Source organism: Euleptes europaea, chromosome 7 (genome assembly GCF_029931775.1).
Source record: "Euleptes europaea isolate rEulEur1 chromosome 7, rEulEur1.hap1, whole genome shotgun sequence".
In the NCBI taxonomy this organism is placed as follows: Eukaryota; Metazoa; Chordata; class Lepidosauria; order Squamata; family Sphaerodactylidae; genus Euleptes; species Euleptes europaea.
The window spans coordinates 55,306,419-55,327,970 of record NC_079318.1 but is presented as its reverse complement, the minus strand read 5'-3'; the positions used below and the strand labels follow the sequence as shown (position 1 = coordinate 55,327,970).

The 21,552-nt window shown below is 43.0% G+C and overlaps 1 protein-coding gene across 4 annotated transcripts in view; it reads right to left on the bottom strand.

Annotated features, from left to right (window-relative positions):
- Positions 1 to 21,334, bottom strand: part of EML4 (EMAP like 4) — a 94,596-nt gene extending 73,262 nt beyond the window's left edge. For all 4 annotated transcript variants that reach the window (XM_056852568.1, XM_056852569.1, XM_056852570.1 and 1 more), the window contains exons 1-2: positions 21,312 to 21,334; positions 3,894 to 4,076 (exon numbers count right to left, since the gene is read on the bottom strand). In XM_056852568.1, coding sequence (XP_056708546.1) covers positions 3,894 to 4,076; positions 21,312 to 21,327 — 199 coding nt within the window. In that variant the 5' untranslated portion in view covers positions 21,328 to 21,334. The remainder of the gene's footprint in view (positions 1 to 3,893; positions 4,077 to 21,311) is intronic.
- Positions 21,335 to 21,552: the final 218 nt, after the last annotated feature.

The window sequence follows — 21,552 nt, the reverse complement described above, 5'->3', positions numbered from 1 at the left end:
AATTCAAAAATATCTATTCATGTTCATTCTGAAGCAGTTCGGAGTTATAAGGAGCATGTTACGTGGTTATCTGAAAGTTTGAATCACCTCTTATAGCTTTAGTTACAACAATTTCTTCAATTTTTAAAAAAATTGTCTGCAGTCTTGTATTTAGTTTCAGGTTTAGGTTTAAATGCACGATAGCCTTTTAGGACAGAGAAGAATAAACAAATGTAAAGTTCACACCCAGGTGTCCAGAAAAGGAAAGCTAAATTAACAAAAAATAAGGTGACATCTGGTCGTCTATCCATTAAAATAATTTCATTTTATGACACTTGGCACAAAGCAATAATCCTTCCCTTATTACAAGAGACTGATTTCAGTGCCATTCTGAACATTAAAGTGACTGCAAAGTTCCGGAACATTTCAACCTTCATATAATTAATGCTGGGTTTAACTAAGATCACTCACTTTTTTTTTTTCTAATTTCCTGTTCTCTTTGACTTACCGTATTTTTCGCTCCATAAGACACACTTTTTTCATCCTCAAAAGTGAGGGGAAATGTCTGTGCATCTTATGGAGTGAATGTGTGTGTGTGTGTGTGTTACTGTAACTGGAGCCGAGTCGCCGAGAGCAGCGGTCGGCAAACTGCGGCTCCTGAGTGCGGCTCTGCCACAAATACCCCCCCGCTGCCCGACAAACAGCTGATGGGCGGGGGGGAGGTTCAAACTGGACGTGCCTCCGGAGGTTTCCTGCCCTGCCCTCCCCCCCATGGATCACCTGGCCTGTGCGCTGGACGCGCCGCCGGGGAGCCCCTGCCCTGCCATCCCCCCTGATCCCCCAGCCTCCGTGCTGGATGCGCCGCTGGAGGTTTCCTGCCCTGCCCTCCCCCCCATGGATCACCCGGCCTGCGCGCTGGACACGCCGCCAGGGAGCCCCTGCCCTCCCCAATCCCCCAGCCTACACGCTGGACGCGCCGCCGGAGGTTTCCTGCCCTGCCCTCCCCCCCATGGATCACCCAGCCTGCGCGCTGGATGCACCACTGGGGATCCCCTGCCCTGCCCTGCCTTCCCCCCCCTCCCCCAGCCTCCACGTTGGACGGGCCGCCAGAGAGCCCCTGGCCTTTCCTCCCCCCCATGGATCACCCAGCCTGTGTGCTGGACGCGCCGCCAGGGAGCCCCTGCCCTCCCCCCGATCCCCCAGTCTCCGCGCTGGACACGCCGCCGGAGGTTTCCTGCCCTGCCCTCCCCCACATGGATCACCCGGCCTGCGCACTGGGCGCACCGCAGGGGAGCTCCTGCCCTGCCCTCCCCCTATCCCCCAGCCTTCGCGCTGGACGCGCCGCCGGAGAACCCCTGGCCTTTCCTCCCCCCGCCCTCAATCCCTCAGACTCCACGCTGGACGTGCCGCCAGAGGTTTCCTGTCCTGCCCTCCCCCTCATGGATCACCCGGCTGCGTGCTGGACGTGATTATTATTACCGCCAACAGGAAAGCATTACCCACAGGAAAGCCATTTTCACATTGAGCATCGCGGAAACGCCTCTAGTGGCTATCAGGGAGACGGCCACTAGAGGCTGGATTAACCCTGCAATGTATGCTTACAGCTGCAGGGTTAAAACTAGGGGGACCTGGCACCCAGACCACTAGGTGCGTCTTATGGTCAGGTGCGTCTTATGGAGCGAAAAATACGGTAATTTTTGCTTCCTTTTCTGGTGGCTTTTCACAGTCCCCCTAAAATGTTAGCTCTCTCTAGGACTTCATATTTATTTATTTATTTTAGATACTTATATCCTGCGTTTCTTCTGAATAAAAACTGAAAGCAACTTACAACATTGATCTCCCCGCCTCCATTTTATTGTCATAACCATCACCCTATGAAGCTGACAGTGACTGATTCTGTGGGGATTCCAGGCCAGATCTCCAAATCCTAGTCTGACTGTTCCCTAGAAAGGCCACAAATGGGCATACCCATTTAATAGCATTCTAGGGAGCTACTTGAATACTCAGGAGTCTTTATGGATGCCTTCGTGTTAAAAGTTGCTCACATCATTGGCACGGAAAACCACCCAAAGGCCATTCAAGTAGCTTCGTATACAGTCATGACTATTAATTTACTGGGAGTCTACAGGCACATTAGAGAATTTCATTGCTAAGGACTGTAGCAGAAAAAGATACTGAAAAGAAGTATCACAAAACTGGTCCCTTCAAAAGGGCTATTCAAGTGATTCTTTCTCGAACAATTCACTCTCATCAAAATGTGCATTTAGAGAAAAATAAAAAAGAAGAGTGCTAATCTCTGCCCACATTTTTGTGTGATATGAACAGTCACATCAAGATCCTGACAAGTACTGTGCTACATTAACATGAGACCAGATTGGTCCAGAACTAGTGTATCAGCGATGATTAACAGTTATACCATACTGTTACAAATAAACAGCTGCATCGTGGTCCCCAACATGCTGCTTATGGGTGCCATGACACCTGCCAACACCCTATGTGGCGCCCACCAAATGTTCTTAGAAAGTTGATGGGACCAGGAGGTCTTTTTAATGGCTTGTTTTTAAAGTTTAACGCCTTTTAAAAAATGCTTTATTCAGAAATGTTCTAAATTCATAACACTTCTCCTAAAATATTGAAGAGATACCATTAGAGTTATGCATAACCTCACTCTCTGCCATTTTGTGGTTGGCGCCGCCTCCTGTGGCAGCCATTTCGTAATTGCGCACACCACCCTATGTTAGAATTCTACCAGTGTCCACAGGTTTGAAAAGGTTGGGTCACCTGAGTAACACAGTGATTGCAATCACTGGTTTGTAGCTGTCTGATTGGGGGGGGAGGCTTGAGCTAGTATGCTTCCTCCTCCTCAGCTAATTAAGTGCTTCTGCACCAAACTATAGTTTGCAATTATCTGCAAACCACAAATTATGTTTGTACTCTTTCCTACAAACCAAACTGGAATCCTGATTCGTGCAGAAGATCAGGATCCTCAGCTTGTGGTTTCAGTACAATTAGAAACTATGTTCTTCCAGAAAAGTAGCAATCTCAGGAAGTTGGGAGGGGAATGAAATGCGTGAAAGTGAAGATTCCCCAGGCTCCTTGATATAGCCACAAAACATGGTTTGATGTTACATCTGAATGATGTAAGCGGGAGTTAATGTTAACACCCAGGTTTTTCAATTTTCCAAAAAACTGAACAGCAGTAGTAACCAGAATTAAAATCATATTTCTACTTTTGAGAATGGTAAATTATTTTAGCCAATTCTGCTCATAATGCAAATGTACACACATAGCCCCAACAAACAAAAAAGAGTACATGACAAATCCAAGGTTTTGTGCAATCTACATTCAAATAGACAGCCGCTGGGTAACAGGCAAGTGAAATTTAGGCGCACAGTTGGACTGCAGCATCCTGATACAGTCCCTGTACATGACCCATAGTGACCATTCACCATTCTCAGCTTCAGCTTCCAGCTTGTTTTTAAATTTAACCACATTCTCCTGCCCACCACCAGGTCTTTGAGACCAATGCAAGAAAATGCCCTAGTGAATGGCCTAATCAGTCTACTCAATTGAACCATCCAAGAATACTGAGATCCTGTGATAAAAGTCAATAAGTTTTGTTTAGCTATAAATGCTACAAGCTGAAGAATAAAAAAGGCGGGGGAGATGGAGAACTCAAGAAGATCTGAGCTCTTCTTTAAGCAACTCTAGGCATGCCAATGCTGATCATTCACTCTCCCACACAGCCTCTTCTGCCAAGAAGCTCTTACAGAGGCCCATAGAATCCATATCGGTTGCAGAGGATTACGGGCCATATTCTAGCTTGTACAGTCAATTCATGGGGCACTGGCCTGCCCTGATGACCCAGCGTTCCTGAAGGCAACTGCAAGTGATCTGCACTAGAAGCCTCCTACCTTTACTGGGCGCCGATTTTCTCACAGATGCAACATGATCTTCCGAAATGGCTAGACGTCTCAATACATCAGCCAGGGCTGCTTTCAGCACTGTGATTTCGTCTTCTTGTTGTTGAACTCTCAGTTCAAGAGCCGAAAGGCGGTCCTGGACGTCAGATGTACTAGCTGCAGAGATGCTGTCATCTGTTTAGAAAAAAAATATAGACATACATTTAAAAAGCTGTGTAGTATTTCTTAACATTTCAAAAAGAGCACAAAAAGATCAGGGGAAAAAATGTCAAGAGAAGCATTTGCAATATCAGCACTTCAAAAATGTTCAGCATTTATTACAGCCATCATAAACAGGCTGTTTCAATAGCTGTACCAGAAACACTTATCTTCGGAGAATGAAGATAGAAGGATCTGGATGCTGAGCAGCTCTGTGCAGCTGGCTCACCATGTGGGAACTGCCACATAGTATGATTTAAAGCCGATTTCATGTAGCAACCACAATGCATACATTTGCCTATACTGATATAGCACAAACAAATTTGTCATTCCCACAGTATTGACAGAAAGATAGTGTCTGAACGCCAGCCTTAAAATATACTGATTTCATAGGTCAAATACATTAAGCAATGGGATAATGATCATAGTTTCATTAGGATTGGCAATTTGGAAAAAAAATCTTTTCTTTGCTATATGTCCCTGCTGTACAATAGTGTCTGATTTCTGCCCCTGTTCCCCTGGCACCCCACTTCGGTTACTAATGGACTCTTTTGAGAGCAGAATTTGAAGTACACTAGCTTACAAATGCAGAGACCTCTTTTTAAACTATTCCTGTAATAGCTACATACAAACACAGATATCAACAACACAAGCCTGGAAGAGGACGACCATTCCAGATAGAAGGAGTGTACCGTTCCTCTGTCAAGGGTATACGATAGCTGCGCTCCCCTGCTAGAACCTCCAAACAAGCTCAAGGCCCATTTATAAGAAATACAGATATCAAAAGAATAAATGACTCAAAATTCAGAACACAAAGTAAACCTGTTACAATAAACCTACTCAAGTTACACCGGTAAGTTTCCCAGCTACGGGAATGTGACGCACAGCGATACATGATTCATATTTCATGCTCTTGATCAAATATGAAAGTTCATTGCTAGTATTTTTTTTTTATTTGGCCATTAGCAGATTTATAGCATGAACATCTTCAGCAGTTATGTTAGTTTATTCAGTACCAGTCTTGGCAATTAATACAGAAGGCAATACTGAAACCACTACACTAAACAACAGTGAAATATATATGTTGGGGGGTGACAGAAGGTAGTTCCACAGATAAGACTCTAAAAAGAACAGTGCACTATTAGAATGCATACCACCACCACCACCACCCACGCAACATGATACTGTCACATTAAAAAGTGGTTCCGGAGTTTACTATCAGAAGCATCATGTACAAGATGAAGGAGATAAAGTCAAGCATTTTCCTTGCAAACGAGTCAGCTCGGCTGAAATATGGTAGGCAGTTGGTGGGTCACCACACAGAGTGAAAGAACCACAGCTGATAATGGAAAAGCACGACAGGTGGGTAGTTGAACAGACCATTCCAGAAGTTGTGGAATCTCTAAAGGTTATTATCAAGAGGATGAATAAGCACCTGTTATGTCTAGCGATGGTCTAGGGAGTTTGCTATCCCCGTGCTATTTCTATTTCAACAGGAGCCAGATTCAACAGATACACATTTGTGGCTTTCAAATGCCATTAAGGGGGACAGAAATAGCTCGAATGTACACACAAATATCACACGGTTAAGGACATTTTAGAATCGTTTAACATTTTTAAATTTCATGTGCTGACCTCACGCTCTTGGGTTTTGAGCAGCTGTATTCTTGGTGAGAGAGACGTGTGCCTTTGTAAGTGAAAGAAAGCTCTCTTAATAGCTGTGTTAAAAAAACTTGGGCAACATTTCTAAAATAGTTCATTGTAAGATCTGTTGCATGGACAGAATTCATTTGAACATGTTGCAGTTATTGACACTTGCACAGGTGGCCTAAGTCTCTGGTCAACAGCTACTTTCAACAGCAGGAAAGTGAATAGATGAGAAAGCAAGAGTCAAGTACTCTTTCCCTCTTCAATGATGGCTGACAATCAATTCCTGCCCTTTTCTTGTACTGGTAACTGAAATTTGAAGGCACCCTACAGCCCTTGAACCAGGAATGCAGAAATCTGGCACCTACGCACCTTAGAAGGATATGACTCCTAGATGTCTTTAAGCCATAATAACTCAATGAAGCATCTATATTCAGATGCAGTTTGCCCCTGAATACAAGAAAATAGGAATAGGTACTCTACTGGAAGAAGAAGAGTTGGTTTTTATATCCCAATCATCTCTACCTTTAAGGATTCTCAAACCGGCTCACAATTGCCTTCCTCTCCCCACAACAGACATCTTGTGAGGTAGGTGGGGCTGAAAGAGTGAACTGTGACTAGTCCAAGGTCACCCAGCAGGCTTCATGTGCAGGAGTGGGGAATCGAACCCAGTTCTCCAGATTAGTGTTCGCCGCTCCTAACAACTACACCACACTGGCTCTGGAGACAGAACACTAGACTTCTTCAGAAAGTTCTTACTTATGTATAAAATTTATGTGATACCTGTCCAAAGACCTGCTTTAAGGAGCTCAGGAAGTAACAGAATGTGGTTGGCATGCTAGTCAACTGACAAGTCAAAAACATTTGAGCTCAGCCGGCTATTCCTTGAAACCAATGCACAGGTATCAGGTTCCATCTTATTTTGTTATGGTTCTTTTTTTCTTTTTTCTTTTTTTACTATGGGCAATCACTTTCTTAGCAAAGTGATTGAGAGAGCAGTAGCAGACCAACTCCAGGTCTTCTTGGATACTTCACCTGCTCTAGACCCTTTTCAGTATGGCTTCAGGCCCAGCTTTGGGACAAAGACAGCCATGCTAGCTTTAGTTGATGACCTTTGTCTAAGTGTAGACAAAGACCATGCCTCCTTGTTGCTGTTGTTGTACTTATCTGCAGCCTTTGATTCAGTAGATCATACCATCATGTTGAGGTACTTCGAAGCAGAAGTATCAGGGGATGCACGCAAAACTGGTTCAAATCATTCCTCACAGATCAGTTGTCATCAGTGTGGGACCTATCATGTGGATTTCCACAGGGCGCAATCCTATCCCCCATGCTTTTCAATCTCAATGTAACACCCTTAGGACAAATCATTTGCAGCTTTGGGACTGGACATCACCCTTCAAAATCTTCACCCTTCGTGATGTATTACAAAAAAATTAGGTATTTCACTGCAAAGAGAAGCAATGTTCGCCTACAAAGACGAGGAAGAGAGAGGGCAGGCAGTCACTTAGCCTTGATGTTTGGTCACAAAAACCAATGTTGATGAGGGTTAGAATTTGCCTTAACTACCTGAATGAGGTTTCACACGTGAATGTAACTGTTTGGAGTTGTACTCATGTAATTTGGGTTCTTAGCCAACATCCATCCCACTAGGCGTAATGCCTGAATTGGCCTCAAGGCACACCATAAACTCAAATAAAAGATGCAACCATGCATATAATTGTGTCTAGACAAGTCTAATTGAAAGCCATGAGACACAGATGCATAACAATGCAAAATTACACCACCGTACTCTTATGAAATTCCAGTTCATTTCAATGAGATTTACACAGCTGGAAAAACTTCCCCAGTAGCATGTATCCTTTTTTGACAATTTATAAACATCTCTAGAAGCAGGTTTCTTTATATATTTTTTTGTAAGTAAACTCATTTTCATTTCCAAACAATGACCAGGAGGAGGAGTCTAAGAAACAGGCTGGGCTGAATCTTCCTAGCTTTTTTGCTAGCAGAAGAGGGAGGAGGTGTCCTTTCTAACCATTAAAATGGCTTTGCCATTAATCTCAGGTCCTACACAGAAAAAAGCCATCTTAGATGAGGGCTGCAATGAGGAGGGATACTGAGTAAGATTAAATGGAAAAGCTTACAGGGCCTAAGCCCTGTTGTTCAAAACGACAAGTTTAAATAGCAGAAAACATCCCCTACTGCTACTTCATCTGGGTAGTAAAGTAGGAAAATCTTGTTGTGGGAGGCAAATCAGCCCAAAATATGTTTGAGATTTTATCAAGATTAATTTTCATCCTTAAACTACCCTAGTTCCATTTTTTAATTTTTTTAAAATGCTACCACTTAATAAAATTAGCCTTGAAAGAGTGCCAGGAAAATGTTGATGCTAACATCTCACTGAAATGAACAAGTTGTGGGTGGTTCACACCTATGCCATGTTGCATTTTCTATTCTGAATGCCAAGTTTTGTTCAATAATTACTACATTGCACAATGCAGAGCATATGCTTAGAGCCTGGGTGTTACTAAACAATTAATAAATTGCACTTTTGATTCCCCTGCAATAGTCTGAATTGGAATTCTAAATTTATGGGATTGGCATTTTTATAGGGGGGAAAACCAAGGTCCAAGAAAAAGCGCAACATTTTTGAAATATTTTCAGATTAGGCAAAAAAGAAGAAGAAACCCATTTGAACTATTTCTAGAGATCAATAACTATAGGGGTTCAACAGTAAATCTTTACTTAATGTTTCTGAATGTAGAGGGCTCCCTTCCTACCTTCATAAATAAAATGAGACAAAGATTGAAATTGTATTGGTGCTTCTAAAGAGTTGAAATTTATCTGGAGTTATGCCACTTTCAGATGAATAATGGTATCTTTTGTCCTATAGGCAACAATGTTAAATGCCCATACTATGCAGATCTTATTCATGTCTTTTGGGCATTACCTTACTACTTTTGGATCACATGTCTAAGATGACTAGCTATACAATACCTGAGCCTAGAACTATTTGTTATTTGACCAACAGGGATGATAATTCAGACTTAGAATTCATTATAAATGTGTTTATTGCTGCTAAAATGTATATCACCCTATTGGAGGTAAAAAAAAGACTGAAACATCTTTAATTTCAGAGAAGCATAGAAAAATAGTTAAGTCTCTTACAAGCCTAGCTATAATTCAGAGTTCTCCAGGAAGTATATTGACAAAACAAATCCAAAGGACAGCCAGCTTGCAAAGCCACACAATGCTTGAGCCGGTTCACTCATACACCACCCAAGGACCCTGTACGTACAGTGGGGAGCTGTCTGTATGAAACATAAATTTTAATGAGACCCCCAGGCAGAATATGCATATGGCCAATTTTCAGTTTGGCAAACTGACTTGTCAAATATTGACAACTAGGTACTAATTTGATCAATGTCAAGTAAAATATACTATGAAGCCAAGAATGTCACTATGTAGGAGGAAAAACAACTAGCCTTTTTTAAAAAAAATCCATTAATGTTTTATTTGTCAGCAAGAGCAGGCTGGAAGATTGCTCGACAGGGACAGAACTAGCAGCAGAGTACAGGTTCTTCTAGTGGCCATCTGCTAGAACCGAACTCAGAACAGTAATCCGTGGCAAAGATTGTTTCCCTGGGATTATCCATAATGCCCCATTGTTTGTTGTGGGAACCAAGGAATGCCCCCTTTGTAAACACTGTAAAGCTCTTAGGAAAGATTAAACTTCAAATCTAGGAGCCCTGTGGTGCAGAGTGGTAAACTGTAGTACTGTGGTCAAAGCTCTGCTTACGAACCGGAATTCGATTCCGACAGAAGTTGGTTTCAGGTAGCCGGTTCAAGGTTGGTTCAGCCTTCCATCCTTCCCAGGTCAGTAAAATGAGTACCCAGCTTGCTGGGGGTAAAGTTTAGACTACTGGGGAAGGCAAAGACAATCCACCCTGTAAACATCGTCTGCCTAGTAAATGTCGTGATGTGACGTCACCCCATGGGTCAGTAATGACTTGGTGCTTGCACAGGGGACTACCTTTACTTAGAAATATTGGTCTGCTGACTACTATTTAAAACAAATAGTTGATATTTAGCTTTACTTTTGTTTTTTAAATAAACACAACTCTAGACTGATAAAAAGAATATTCCCACACTTACAGTTTGGCTAGGGGAATTCCCAGCTTTTGCAAAGTGACCGTGAAAGCATTTCTATCATGCACTCCCAGCCAAACCCCCAAGCTCTGAATTCACCTGTCAAACTGTGCAAGGCTTGCTCAATGAATTGAGTAACTGTGGCATGTGGCACATATGAGGTAATGTGTGCCCAAGGGAACTAGCAATTAAACATAAGTTAAGATAACATAATGCTAACGAAGAAAGCCATTTAGCCCTGGTGAGGCTATTGAGGCAATCACCCCCAATCATGCAACTTTAAATAAACATAAAGTCAGGACAAGCCACTCTTGGACTTCCTGTTCCAAAAAGCTTGCTTAGAAAATTGTTTTCAACCATTCTGACTCTTATGCTTTTCTGGGGGTTACCACACTTGTATTCCCAGCGATGTATTGAGAGTTTGAAAACGTTATTAAAAATACTGTTCACACTTTGGCCCCTTTAGCTGTGAAGACGTCTTCCAACAATTTATAAGCCGTGGTATCCAAAAACCCTTTTAAAGTGATGTTTTTTACAACATTTTCAAACTCTTAATACATCGCTGGGAATACAAAGTGCGGTAACCCCCTCTACAGAGAATATTCCTCACTGTCCTAGAAATGATACTATCTCCAGGCTTTTCAAAACTTTTGCCTGGGAAATCTGTGTTAAGTTTGTACACAACCAATACTACTAAAAAAAACCCCACACAGCTGCATTTCAGTGCTCTGGACTTCAGAAAAGCCCAGGGTACCTGCTCTAATCATCCTTGGAGAGTTCTAATTTAGTACCACATTATAGACTTGGTCTATTTAGAAAAGTTAACTTATGTGGGTTCGTTTGCATGTGAGTATCATTTAGAATGATGTTGTAAATATGACTTTTCTTTTTAATACAAGATGTTACATAAAGCTGTGTTTACATGGGCTAACCGAGGCCAGGTGGAGAACACATTCATCAGCCACATTAAAGTGTAATAGAAGCATGCTGTTTAAATTCTTCCCCTCCAACCAAAGTTACTTGCAATCCCAGTCTTCTCACTACTATTCTAAAAAAATTTAATTTAGAAAAAAAATATGCTACCTCTCTAGGGAATCTGTCTCAGAGGGCTTAGAAACAGTTTTATCAACTTTTAGTAACCCCAATCCACAGTAGGGCTGTTGAAAAAAAAATCGGTAAAATGCAGATTTGGCAAAATTTGGCTCGTTTTTATTCGGAAAATGCCGAAGTCCGAACTCCCCCACTTTGGGTCCGTGCAGTTCGGCATGAGATCTGGAGTTCGGGGGGAAATTCGGCCGAATAAAGCCATTAAAAACACAAACGTGCCTTTCTGCGGCTGGGGGGGCATTTTGGGGGTAGAGGTCCCAAACTTTCAGCATAGCTTGAGGGGACCCTTCTTGCAAGAACCCCCAAGTTTTGTGAAGATTGGGCCAGGGGGGGCTGAGATATGGGCCCCGAAAGGGGTCCCTCCTCCTAAATGTGCATCTCTGATAATGGGGGTTTGCAATTAGCAGAGCTTGCCGCCCACTCCGGAAGCTCCCAGCCCCGACAAACAGCTGAGCTGGGGGGAGCAAGGGTGGGGCAGGTGCGAAGAAGTTTGCAAACCATGCAAAGCAACACGTTTGCAACCATGCAAAACAACCATGCCTGGGAGTTTGCAAATCATGGAAAGGGACAGAGGCACGCTATGCATAAGGAGCAGGAGGGGGTGGAATTTCCCCTTTTGCATCAGACTCAGGACCAGGCAAATGCATTCTTTAAGTCACAATTTGAAAACAATTTTTGAGCAAGCATCAAAATAGACCTAACCTATCTTATGAATGAGGGAAAACCTGAGGACACACAACTGAAGCCTCCACCCCCTCAAAACAGGGAGAGAGAGACTCCAGGCACACACCCCCAGGCAGAACGGGCGAAAGCCCCCTTTGGCTTCCCCCCCATCCACAGAAACTGCTTCCTCCACACACACACACAGACTCTGCTTCCCCCCCCCCCACACACACACAGGAGAAAGATTATAGAGAAAAGCCCCAAAATGGGTCTTACTGTGGATGTCTTCTGTTCCATCTTCTTCGCACCTGCCCCGCCCTTGCTCCCCGCAGCTCAGCTGTTTGTCGGGGCTGGGAGCTTTGGGCGTGGGAGGCAAGCTCTGCTAATTGCAAACCCCCATTGTCAGAGATGCACATTAAGGGTGGGGGGACCCCTTCCTGGCCCCATATTTCGCCCCCCGATCCAATCTTTACAAAACTTTGGGGTTCTTGAAAGAAGGGTCCTCTGAAGCTATGCTGAAAGTTTGGGGGCTTTACCCGCAAAAATGCCCCCGGGCAGCCACGGAATGGTGCGAATGTGTGCTGTAAATGGAATAAAAATGCATATTAAGGGGGGACCCCTTCTGGGGCCCATATTTCGGCCCCCACTGATCCAATCTTTACAAAACGTGGGGGTTCTTGCAAGAAGGGTCCTCTGAATCTATGCTGAAAGTTTGGGGGCTCTACCCCCAAAAATGCGCCCCCCTGCAGCCACGGAATGGCTTGAATGTGCACACGCACTCCCCCAAGGGGGATCTCTCTCTCCCCGGGCCGCGCAGCAGCTGGGCTCATGCACTCAATCGCAACTGATTGGCCAGAAGACGACCCAGCTTGGCCACCAATTGGCCGCGGGAGAATGCTGCTTACTAACTGACGGTTATGCTGCTGGGCCAAACCCCGAATTTGCCTAATTTATTCACCGAACACCCCGAACTTGCTGAATTCGGCTCCCCGTTTTCCCGCCTTTTTTGAGTTCGGTTCCATCCAAACTAAAAATTGCTGAATCAGGGGAAATTCGGCTGTTTTTCGGTTCGGGACAAACCAAATCGATAGCCCTAATCCACAGGCCCATTTTTAAATTGCATACATGGCCTATCACTAGTGTACGGCATACACCTGTAGAATCAAGTGCCTACTGCTGAAAAGCAACTCTGAAGTAGCACCTGAGAAAGGGTTAGGCTGATGATGAACAGTTTTAAAGAACTGTCTTACCCTTACAAGCATATATCATTCATTCACACTTGTAGTACACATGTATTTTATATATGTAAGGCCCTGCTCTTAGGAGGGATAGAAGTGGTTTAGATAAATAAACGATACTGTTAAGAGTCGAGCTTGGCACTCAGATGGCCAGTTTCACCACTCCAGATCAGCTACCCTCACTGGATTCAACCAGCATTTTGTGAGATTGGAATGCATTTGCTCCTTGATGAATATGGGGTAGGTTACACATATCATGGTAAAATCATTGCTTTTTACAGAAGCACACTAAGAATTTAAGGTGGGTTTTCTGTCCATAGATTAGAATAAAGAGATACAGTAACCAGTGTAGGCCTATAATGACAATTATCTCCATTGGGGGAAAAAACATAGATGGAACCAAGTGTCTCATTAAAGACTAATAAATGTAATGAAGAAGTTAATCCCAGATTACAAAAGCTCTGGATGAAATAAAGTCTCGCCGGTCTTTAAGGTGCACCAAGAATCCTGTTTACTTTTGCTGCAATAGACGAATATTGCTACCCTTCTGGAATCATCCCCCCCTCAAGAGTGAAGTAGTAAATGGCTGCATGACCCTTGACATGTCTTGATCAGCGGTGTGTGTGTGTGGAGGGGGGGGGGGCAACCTCTATCACAAGCTTTGACTTCCTTAGGGGCCTCATCCAACAAACCTGTAAACCAGGGCTGTTCCCTCCCATAATTTTTCCTTCAGTTTGCTTGTACCAATATCATGCACATAGTATTTCCTGGCCTGAACCATTAAAATGCATATAAATAAATTATGTTGGAATGTACCATCAAGAGAAAAAGAAAACCTTCCTGCACAACAAACACTAACACAGCATAGTACGCTCACTATGACATATTACTTTCCTATGTAAGGAGGGAGGGAAGGCAGCATAGCCTGGTCTCATCAGATTCAGAAGCTGAGTAGGGTTGGTATTTAGATGGGAGGCCACCAAAGAAGAGACTCTGCAGAGGATAGCAATGGCAAACCATCTCAGCTTCTCCCACTTGCCTGGAAAGCCCATTGCTGGGGTCACCGCAAGACAGTTTAGATTTAATGGCACTTGCATACATACAGTGAGGGAAAAAAGTATTTGATCCCCTGCTGAATTTGCCCGTTTTCCCTCTGACGAAGAAATGACCAGTCCATAATTTTAATGGTAGGTTTATTGTAGCTGTGAGAGACAGAATAACAACAGGAAAACCCCCAGAAACCCAGAAGACAAAAGTCAGAGATTGATGTGCGTTATAATGAGTGAAATAAGTATTTGATCCCTTTGCAAAAGATGACTTAGTACTTGGTGGAAAAACCCTTGTTGGCAATTACAGAGGTCAGACGTTTCTTGTAGGTGGCCACCAGGTTTGCACACATCTCAGGAGGTATTTTGTCCCACTCCTCTTTGCAGATCCTCTCTAAGTCAGTAAGATTTCGAAGCTGATGTGTAGCTACTTGAACCTTCAGCTCCCTCCACAGATTTTCGGTGGGATTAAGGTCTGGAGACTGGCTAGGCCACTCCAGGACCTTAATGTGCTTCTTCTTGAGCCACTCCTTTGTTGCCTTGGCCGCATGTTTTGGGTCATTGTCATGCTGGAATACCCATCCTCGCCCCATTTTCAATGCCCTGGCTGAGGGAAGGAGGTGCTCACCCAAGATTTGACGATACATGGTCCCGTCCATCATCCCTTCGATGCGGTGAAGGTGTCCCCTTAGCAGAAAAACACCCCCAAAGCATAATATGTCCCCCTCCATGTTTGATGGTGGGGATGGTGTTCTTGGGGTCGTAGGCAGCATTCCTCCTCCTCCAAACACGGCGAGTTGAGTTGATGCCAAAGAGCTTGATTTTGGTCTCATCTGACCACAACACTTTCACCCAGTTCTCCTCTGGGTCATTCAGATGTGCATTGGCAAACTGCAGATGGGCCTGTACATGTGCTGTCTTGAGCAAGGGGACCTTGCGGGCTCTGCAAGATCTCAGTCCTTCACGGCGTAGTGTGTTACCAACTGTTTTCATGGTGACTATGGTCCCAGCTGCCCTGAGATCATTGACAAGTTCCCCCCGTGTAGTTATGGGCTGCTTCATCAACGTTCTCATGATCATTGCAACTCCATGAGATGAGATCTTGCATGGAGCCCCAGACCAAGGGAGGTTGACGGTTAGGGTTGTCACCTTCTCACCAAGCTGCTTGGCAATAGTCTTGTAGCCCAGTCCAGCATTGTGCAGGTCTACAATCTTGTCCCTGACATCCTTGGACAGCTCTTTGGTCTTGGTCATGGTGGCTAGTTTGGAATCTGATGGATTGATTGCTTCTGTCGACAGCAGAACCCTAACCCTAATCTGGCTGGTTGACAGGGGATCAAATACTTATTTCACTAATTATAATGCACATCAATCTCTGACTTTTGTCTTCTGGGTTTCTGGGGGTTTTCCTGTTGTTATTCTGTCTCTCACAGCTACAATAAACCTACCATTAAAATTATGGACTGGTCATTTCTTCGTCAGAGGGCAAACGGGCAAATTTAGCAGGGGATCAAATACTTTTTCCCCTCACTGTATGTATAAGGAGTTTTTGCTCCATCCTTAACATGTGTGATTTCTCTATTGTCCCACCTGTAGTCTGAACGGAACAGGCCAGGAAACGCTTTAGCCAGGGACAGTGCTGCAGCTATGAATCAGTTGCAAGGAGATACTTGTATGTGACAGTTTTGGTGGGAACCAAGAATGCTTACCGGTATTTGTTTACTGGACCCGTACTTCACATGGCAAAAGTAGTGATACTGATGTGCAAAGCCATGGCCCACACTTTGTTTTTGGCCAGGACTTCTGGCTAACATTTTGGCATGTTGTACTGCAATTTTAGGCACTTAATTATACATAGGGAGAAAGATCTAGACATTTCATTGATTTAGGGAGGCTGAGGACCAAATTACTGTACTTTTTAATGTAAAAATGAAATTGGCTTTATTTCCGTATTCAAAATTTGCATATTACTCAAAATTTGCATATTACTCATTTTCGTGTTCTAGTCGGCCTACTTCCTCCCTTGATGATTTGGATGAATTATTATGTCATTAAAAAGGGGGTGGAGCAAACAGCACATGATTGAGGGCAAATGTTACCACTGTAATTACCCTTGCTAGTTTTAAAATGCCTACTTAAAAAAAACCCAGACAATATTAGTGAACATAAAGTTTACCCAGATGTTACTCAGTGCATAAAGAGAAGTGTGACAACTGAACTGGAATTCTTATGAAAGTAATCTCTTTATACTTAGTTTATGGCAGTATTAAGGTGTTTACAAAAATTGCTTCCTTTTTGCTAAGATTGTAATAAAATACCATCATGCAGGCTTAAAAAACACAAGAAGAGAGAAAAGACCATGCACTTCCCGAAGCTAAGCCTTAGTATGTACATTATTATGTTCTCAGGTTTACACTTTTCTAACAATCACTTGCTTCGTCTTCCATGCTGACTTTCCTCATCATTCTGCACAGTGCTGACATAGTCTAAGTTATTCTGGGCACAGCTGGAAAAGGCAAGACATGCCCTGCGGTATCAGTTAACTGAAAGGGAGACACTATCAAAAGTGAACTACATTCTGAGAGTAAGTGTAATGTAAATGTGGGTCCTGATCCATGCAAGCCCTTAATTTTGAAAAAGTTTTGAAGCCACAGTTACCCAAATAACTGTCAGGAGCCACACACCTTGGAACTCCCCAAGATCCTTGGGCCCTATACAGCCAAGCATTTACAGATTCCATGTTGTATCAAAGAAGTGAATCACAATCAGGTCTACATGCAATTTGAAAGTGTACCTTTTGAGAGACAACAGCAAGCTGCCCATGGGAAAGCTATCGCTCACGCCTCAATGAAAGTTTTTTAATGTGACCTTTAGGGATTCTCACATTGCCAAGCCAAGATGAACTACCCTTATTTGCAGGACAATAATACCACATTCCACCTTACTCAAGAGACTGCCTTACAATGCAGACCAGGTAACCTAATAAAGATTTTGCTCAAGAAGGTAACATCATCACCTGCCCCATTAACATTCCCCATGCAGACTCCAAGTTTCAGTTTCTCACTGCTGTCCTGAACAGGCGTGAAACTTCCATATTTAAGCTGCTCTTTTGAGCCAGCATTTTAGGTCCAGTCCTATCCTCCAGCCTCTCTGACAGGAGAAGGATTTGCACTGCCCTGATCTGTCCACCTCATCAAACCAGAAGCCCAGGACTGTGTCCACACTACAGGATCAGACATATGAAACTTTGTTCCCTTAGTCCTCTGTGTCCACCCATCCCCACTGCCTCATTCCCCTGCTTTCCTTACTCAGTTCCAGCTCCTCTCACACTCTGTCCCTCCTTGGAAAAACCTTAACCCCACACCCTATTCCTCTGCTCCAAACCCAGCAAAACCATTGTCCTCTCCTCCCTTCTCTCTCTTGGGAACATTAACATTAAAACATGGATAGAATCCAGTTTTTGGAGTACCTGTGGGAGAATACTCTAGTTTCACTGGATGGCTTCCACTAGGACTTGCTGACTGCTTATTTCAGTTTGATTGATTTACATGTATGTGACTTATTATGTATTAAAAACCTTAGTGTGTTTTGTTGCATTGCCTTTGCATCTGTTCTCTTTCCATGCTTTTTCTGAGTGTGCATTTTCAACAAAGATTAAATCTTGTTCAATTCAAGGTTGCCCCTGGTTTCTCTCTGTTCCCTTCCCAATTTCAGCTGAAATATCACTCCCAAGACTGTGCCTGAATATCCACAGACTTTTGATCCCTTCTTGCCTTGGGATTGAAAGTTGCATATGTAAAGTGTTCATACGCATAGTCACCTGTATCTCTCGGCAACACTAATCATCTTCTTCTTCTTTTTTTACTACACAATATACAGTAGATGTGATGTACTTATTAGTTTTATAGTAGACAAGCTGCTCACTCAAGTGATCACCAGTAATTCGCTAAAAAATGTCTTACTATACAATACTGCTCCTTGCCCACCCTAGACCATCCATCCATGTATGAGATGTTCAATCATCTACACCATCTACAATACTCAATGATATATCCAACTGTTTCAACCCTAGTACAATCTGCTAGACTTTGATCCATTTTTTGTACCTAATGAAATATTAAATCTTGAACTGTGAAGTAATATAATTGCCCATCAGTACACAGTGAAGAAAGTGCTTCCAATTATTTGCATTTTGACACATACCCCGTTCTTCCTTAGAGTAGTTCAGAGCAGTTTTCAGAGTTCTCAAAAGTTCTCTCTTCCATGAAGCTTAACCTCAGGAATAAAACTGTGTTACATACCTCCAAGACCATTCTCCGAGCCTCTTATGCATCAGCTCCACAATTTTCTTGGCACCAGACGGCCCAGATCAGCACTACAGATTTTGAAGCAACAACTTGAGCTCCTAGGAACTTGACTTAAAGGTGGGACCATGGCTCCATGTAATAGCAAACCATGGTCTGGCCACTTGCACCCAAATTCACTTCACTTGTGACACGCCACACTTCCCTCTTGATTTCTGATTTTGGAGTGGTACAGACTGTGGTTTGTGAAAATCACAGTTTGCCTGATTTAGATGCAAGTTTACCCATACAAAGAGGCTTCATGAGGCCACAGCATGTTCCCAGCACTGCACCTCTAATATGGAAAGACCTTCTTTCCATTATACATGCTACTTAAAGCAGGAATGGTAAAATTACAGGTAGCAGAGAAACCAAGACAAAGGAATTGGAATGTGTCCGACTAACAGGTATCTATAGTAGCACCAAGTAAACCACATCAATTATCTTTCTATTGAACTGTGCATGTGTTCCAAAATTTAGAAATCGTGACCATCACCAACAGAAACAGTGGACACTGAGAACCGGGGAAACTCTTAGTTTCATGTACAACTAGTACCATATATGTCCTACTGAAATCTCTACTTAACAAGAAGTGCATGTGCAGATTCATGTTTTCCAATTGAGCAGTATTAAGTGTAGCCTAATGAAAAGAGGCATCAACAGGCAACAGTATGAGCACATCTGTCTACAGTAACATTATTGATGTATCGTTGGTAATGTTCTTGTTCTGTCCCTTGTTTCATTTGCAACTTTATAATAAAATTATAGATCATATTGCAAAGCTCTTGCACTATCTACCTGACTCTTCCATAGTTGAACTGATTTCCCATAATACTGATACAGAGATGACCTTTCCATTTTATTGGTATATGGATAAGTGAAAAAAAAACTGTGTAACAGGAAATGCCCCATATTTCCTCCATGCTAACTGTGGCTGCAGAACTAAGTATGCATACATATAGGGAGTCAAGATGATTCTGAACCAAACCCTAACTATTCCCCCCCCCCCAAAATGGAACTCTCTTGAAAATTTGCTAGTCTGAAGTGGAAGAAAAACGTAAAATAAATTCAGGCACAAAATAAAGAGTTCTACTAAGACACACGCGCAGACAGATATACACTTAAATGGTCCTAACAAAAATTGGTAACATGTTAAATTAAATGCCAGGGAGCATTTTTACACAGTACACGCTTATGTAGGTTTCTGTTCTCTTAAAGGGCTAGGGCACAGATAAGGAGTACTTCAAGAGTTAAGTATTCAACCCAGTTCAAATAGTTCCAATTAAAAACATTGCAAATGCACTAATTATTTTAGTTATTTTCACATAAGGCATATTTCATTGTACTTATGTGTTACAACTATCACGAATGTGTGATACACATAAACTTGACATACCTGTGCACTGAATGGCACATCCACAGGTGTGTTGAACCATCTACCAAATCCTTATTGACTTGAACCAGACCAACCTGAAGTCACCAGCCCAGCCCAGAAGAAAACCCAAGCATTTTGTGTTTTGACTTCACGTCTACTCTTAGGGCAAGGACTGAACACAATCCGCCTAAACCATTTATTTGTAAGGAATGGCTTTTAAAAAGTGTAATCAAAATCTGTGGATGCAACTCATGTACATTAGTGTCAGTCAGCTTTGGACTGCTCCCAATGCTGGCGCTCCACAGAAATTATGCATATGCAATTAAGATCTACCTCTTCCTCTTCACTACTGTGCATTAACATAACGTGAAAGAGCTTTTTTTTAATTCAGAAGGGAAATGCTTAATTAGTTAATTATGCTAAAGTGCCATAATTGTCTCAACTTCTCATTCCTTCTCCACCTAAAAAGCCACACCACGCTTTTTAATGTCTGTACTTACTACAGTGGTTTCTGTAGCAAATAAAGTACTGAACCTTCCTAGAGGAATTTATAATAAAGCAGCATTTTTTCCAACCAATAAAAGCAAGTGTGGAAAGATAACTCTTTTTTAGAACATGAAACAGTTTCTATTTTAACATTTTATATCTTTCTGCAGAAGTAATTTTCTCTTCATCTTAATGCATTGGACTTTTTTTAAAGAAACATATATGCATTTGTGCCAAAATTGATCTCAACAAATCAGCAAGATGAATAAATGCTCGCTGATCTTTCGGTGTATTTAAAATAGGATTAAACTTGAAACTTTGGTTTTTGCTCTAATCTTGGCCCACTGTTTTTAACAACTACCACACACTTTATAATGGAGAAAAGCGTTCTCTTGGCAGCTTTCTGATAGTCAGAACTCAAACCACTTATTGTGGTATGCAAATGCAGTCACACAGAGATACTTCAGTAACTGCTGATTAATAATTATAAGAAAGCCGGGAATAAGTTGGCCTGCAAAATATCACACGATGTGTAGAAATGCAAACTGTTCTCTGAATGCTCAAGAAGGCAGCATACATAATACGTTATCGTGCATAGATGTTTCACTGTGCTACTTTCCTGAGCCCCCTCCCCATGCAAGCCAAAACTTTCCTCTAGGGATTCGACCTTCTTCAAAACAAAACAAGTAATACTGACAGCCAGTTTAAAGGAAGCCCCTTTTCACAGAAATGCCGAGACAAGAGTCAAGCACACTGAATCTTTAAAATGCACAACACGCCAGGTTTTCCTTTCTAAACTGTACAACTGACCTCAGTGGGAGGGGATTTTCACAATTCAAGGGGTAGCCATGCTGAGTGACAATGTTTGGTGTCGACCTCACATTTTACAGGAGACTCATCTAGCGCTAAAAACAGATCTGCTTCCTTGAAGGCTGCCCCAAACCTGACCGGTAAAGAGAACAATCCCTAGACTTCCACAAGGTCAATACTCATCGGTAGGCATGCGTGGGAGGGCTTGTCGTCGATTCAGAGAGCGGCTTCAAAGCAGATGGGAGAGAAACCTTCCCCCGATTTGGGGTCGGAAAAGAAACGGCAGGGATCGCATGGCATGCCCCGCTCACGCACTCGCACACAAATGAGAGGAAGCGGCACTTTACCGGCGCAGAAGTTCATGAGCGCCGAGGAAGCAAGGCAAGGCAAGCCGTCTTCCATTCTGGCCACCTACGGGAACGAGAGCTGCACACCAGTCCTGCCTGCAGCTCCTGCAGCCTTAGCAGAGTTTGTACGGCAAACCCCGGCTCTCGCAACCCGACACCATTCTTCGACTCCGGAGCAGACCCTTGCCCGTTCAGACGGCCGCAGAAGCGATTCTGCGCGGAGGGAAGCTCGCCGCCGCCG